The sequence below is a fragment of the Cystoisospora suis genome, assembly GCF_002600585.1.
Source record: "Cystoisospora suis strain Wien I chromosome Unknown contig_1749, whole genome shotgun sequence".
Classification (NCBI taxonomy): Eukaryota; Apicomplexa; class Conoidasida; order Eucoccidiorida; family Sarcocystidae; genus Cystoisospora; species Cystoisospora suis.
In genome coordinates this window covers 50321-54363 of record NW_027154549.1, presented here as the reverse complement: position 1 = coordinate 54363, position 4043 = coordinate 50321, and the positions used below count along the sequence as shown (strand labels likewise).

At 53.2% G+C, this 4043-nt stretch overlaps 1 protein-coding gene across 1 annotated transcript; it reads left to right on the top strand.

Annotated features, from left to right (window-relative positions):
- The first annotated feature begins 943 nt into the window (after positions 1-943).
- On the top strand, positions 944-3658 carry CSUI_003882 (duplicated carbonic). The gene is made up of 2 exons (XM_068064077.1): positions 944-2631; positions 2820-3658. The coding sequence occupies exons 1-2, from the start codon at positions 1569-1571 to the stop codon at positions 3326-3328; spliced, it is 1572 nt and encodes a 523-aa protein (XP_067923947.1). The 5' UTR covers positions 944-1568; the 3' UTR covers positions 3329-3658.
- The last annotated feature ends 385 nt before the right edge of the window (positions 3659-4043 follow it).

Sequence of the window (4043 nt, the reverse complement as noted above, 5' to 3'; positions counted from 1 at the left end):
TGTGTTCTGATGCGAGTCTCCCACGCGCTTTTTGTGTTCATGCACTTGCGTAGAAGCACGCGTGTGTACTACCTCAACAAAAACTGGAGGACAGTCCACAAGCTGAATGCACTAAACGCAAAAATAATTCGTTTTCTGGCCGGTTCGTGAGACCGCCCGTTATCGTGTTTCCGAAAGTGTCAGAGTCGCGTATCTTAGCAACAAGCACGGACAGCTCGGGGTGTCGGATACCCAACAAAAGTCCCGACTGCGCGGCACTGTTTTCCCTCTGCTCAGCTCCAGATCATAGGACCGAGCCACGGCACCCTGTCCCACTGTGGCTGTCCTAGCTTTGCACGTACAACGCCCAAATGATCGAGAGCCGTAAAGTGCTAACGTCAGACCCTTCAGATCTCTCTCTACACGGCGTCCCGACTTAAGAACCCGCTACGGCGGCGTATGCAGCGCGGCTTCACATTCAGAGCGACTTTGTAATCTGGATGAGAACACCCTCATAGCCTCGGAGGTATACCCGACAAGCGCCTGGCGACACCGAATCGGCGGTGTCGGGCGAAGGGAGAGGAAGCAAAAGACCCCGGTACAGTGTGTAGACAGTCGTAACAACGGAGAGGTTGGGACCAAGTTGCGGGCACGGTCGGTTTCGGAGAAACTTGCGCGTCTTTCTACTGACAGAAAAGTACCGCCCTCACCTGTGACCAGTGGCCGATGTCTTTTCACATCGGGAGCCGTGGTACTACAGCACATAAGCTTGAGATGAAAAGGGTCACCCAGACACCCTGGAGACACTCCCATGCTTCAGGGCAGAAAAATCAGGCCTAGACGCTTGCTAACGTGGTTGCTGGTGTCGCAGGCGGGGCATTCCGGTGAATCAGCTACTCCATGGTTGACGCCGTAGAGTCGGACATCCATGGCCGCAGCTAGCCAGACGAGGTAACTTAGCATAGCGAACGGTGCGCTTGTCCTTGCGACCTAGCGTGTTTTTTTCTTTAGACATAGTGGTCTCAAGGTCTGCAGATCTGGATTCGCTTTTCGTGTTGGAGATCTCCGCCCGTCAAGCGGTGGCACCGGTGCGTTAGGCTAGGCTATGCCTTCTGTTCGTCCGCTAGTCCCTCGTGTCTTGTTGCCGCTCCCTCCACCGCCATCAGGGACCGAGAGAGGAGACTGTTTATCATACGGCAAAGGTTCAACCGGATGGCAAACCTCGCGTAGTTGTCGACATTTCCCAAGGCAGGGGGCTTCATGCCACAGGCAGCACCGTCTTTATTCCTGCAGCAGTCATGAGGAGCCCGGAGGGTCGTGAGGGGTCTTGTCTTGATACGTAACGAGCTTCCAACGTGCATACACAGACATTCGGACCCTTCATCGGCTGCGTTCCCTTTGGACTTGTGTTCAAGGGTTCCTTTTCTTTCGAGAACTGCTGGACGTCTTCTTTCTGGCCCTGAGTTGCAAGCCGTGAACTCAATTCCTACGCGGTTCTGAACACGTCAAACTCTGGGAGGCCGCCGTTCTTCTTCCGAAGCTTGTCTTCCGCAGGTACCTCTTGCCCGGTCTGAATCCACCTCTCAACGATGAAACATATCGTTTCTGGCCGACTTGCTCGGCCGTCTTCTCCCAGGCTGCATTGGCGCCTAGTCCTAGCCACTCACGCCACGTTGTCACTTGTTCTTTCAACAACTTGGGTGAACGGTTTCCATAGCCAGCAGCGGCACCCAACTCCTGACTTCCTTTTGCAGGCGGATCGTCTGGGTGCTATAGGAGCCCACGAAGCTGCAGCTCGCGCGGGACGCGGACCTGCCTTTCATCGTACGCTCACAGAAGAGACAGAACGTTCGCATTCCATGATTCAACAGTGGGTCGACCAGCAGGATCAGCTCAGCCGAGCAACTGGCTCTATACCTCGCTTCTCATCGCTGCCTGAGTCCGAATGGGATTATAGACGGCACGGCGAGGATTGGGGCGGCTTGTGTAAAACAGGCATGAAGCAGTCACCGGTGGATTTACATATAGAGGGTCTCCAGGAACCTGAATACCGGAACCTCACAACTATGTATATGAACGCATTTGCTGGTTCGCCGTTGCCGTACAGAGCTTTCAAGCCGTGGAAGAGGGGTGACATCTTCTATACATACCCACACCAGTTTACTCAGGTAGAAATTTACAAGACAGACAAGGTGTTTCAGGTGCGCGTCCCCGATGACAGCATGACAACTCTTGGAGCTCTTTTCCCTACTGACACTACTGAGATGTACGCAGCTCAGCACATTTTCTTTCACTCGCCTTCCGAGCATACTTTCCAGGGCGAAGCGAATAGGCGGGAAATTGAAATGCAAATCTGGCATTATTCAAATGATCTGCTATCCTTCGAGGCTTCGACCAGCGTCAACCACACGTCATTGCCGTATCTTGCACTCTTTGCTCAAAGCTCTCTCAATTTACCTGATGTCGAGGAGGCTCTAAAACGGAACAATGCCAATGGAACTGATCCAAGTCTGCCATCGTCTCACTGGCGTGTTATCTCTCTGACATTCATGAGCGAGGAGCTTGACCAGACCAGTCTTGCCGAACTGAGAAGCCTACCGTCGGAACGACTTCTTAGCACTCTTCTAAGCGCGGAAACAATTAAAAGCCAAGGTGAGTCATTTGGCTGATAAAATCCCACGAACCATGAATGTCTGCAAACAGGCAACCCGACCAGCCAAAAATGCTCCACGGTTTCTTTCATGGTGCCTGTTTCGCTCAATAACATTGTGCACAGGCGCGGGGTTTTCCAGGGTTCTTTTGTTATGTGCGTTCGGACTTGCTGCCTTTTGTTAATGCAGAAGGACAGTCGGAGAAGGTGGAGTTGCCCCATCCTTTGAACCTGCAGTCTTTGATGATGATGGTACAGCTTACCAATACCGAATTCTTTGCCTACGACGGAAGCACGACCATTCCTGGCTGCCAGGAGAACGTCCGTTGGTACGTGGCGCGCCAGCCGCTTCCTGTTGCTACAGAGACAATGCTGCGGTTTTACAAGATGCTGAATCCCAAGCACCTACAAAGCCGTGACGAGAAGGACGGAAACTTCAGAATGCTACAGAACGTGGAGGATAACATGCGCAACGAGGGCAATGTGTTCTTGGTCCAAGGTTTCCCTCTTCAGGTTTTAATCGCCAACAGCTTAGGATTCGACACCATGGCGAAAATGTCCAAAGAAGGAGGACAGCTCTTCCAGGGGTGGTTTGGCAGTTCAGGCTCAGGACTCTCTGCCCGCTCGGCCCTCACAGTTGCTCTGAGCGCAGCAATCGTGACTGTTGTGAGCGCAGCAGGAATTCTTCCGGTCATCTGAAGGAGGTGCTGGCGTGTTCGATGCTCGCACGGCGTACACTTCCGCGCTAGTGGGCAATGTGCAAGCGACGTGTCCGTACGTCAGCTGGAAGGAAAGGAGGGTCCTTGGCAACGACCCTACAACGCCGCTGCTCTCAAGAGATGGTCAGGGAAGTTGACAAGCCAAGGAAGAGCCGAAATTGCTTTTTTTTTTTTGTATCGTGTATGTAGTCGGTTTCCCTTTGAACTGTGAGTGACTCGAACTACTGACACAAATGGCGCCTCCTAGCAGGGTCGTGCTCAACAAAGCCCGTTCCGCGCCCGCCCCACCTTCCTAAGGTCGCAAAGAAAGGTGCCTGCTTACCTCTGCATCGGATGGATGCTCGTATCTGAAGACTGCTAGTCAATGTGGGTGTTTGAGGTGTTACGTGTGGTGCCACTGCGGTAGCTTGACAGGTCCTCACGCGAATTTTGACCGCTGTGACTTCTTGTGACCAGAGAAAAAAGGTGCGGAGTGCGCTTACAGTGCACGCCTGGATACCCTGTTGCTCACCTGGCTGGTCCCTGACCTGACGGGGCTCGTGTACGCATACTTTCCAGATGGTTGCCAGGTAGCCTCTAGCGAACACTGCAGCATTTGGGCTCGCTGCGCGTGAATACTGTAGAAGCCGCGGAAGATGGCTGAACAGTGGAACTACAATGAGGAAACCGTATCCAAGCTTGCTGTCGTAGATCGG

Coding starts and splice junctions, on each gene's coding strand:
- CSUI_003882 (XM_068064077.1), top strand. CDS start 1,569: ATGAAACATATCGTTTCTGGCCGACTTGCTCGGCCGTCTTCTCCCAGG. Junction 2,632..2,819: donor GGAAACAATTAAAAGCCAAG/GTGAGTCATTTG, acceptor TTGTTAATGCAG/AAGGACAGTCGGAGAAGGTG.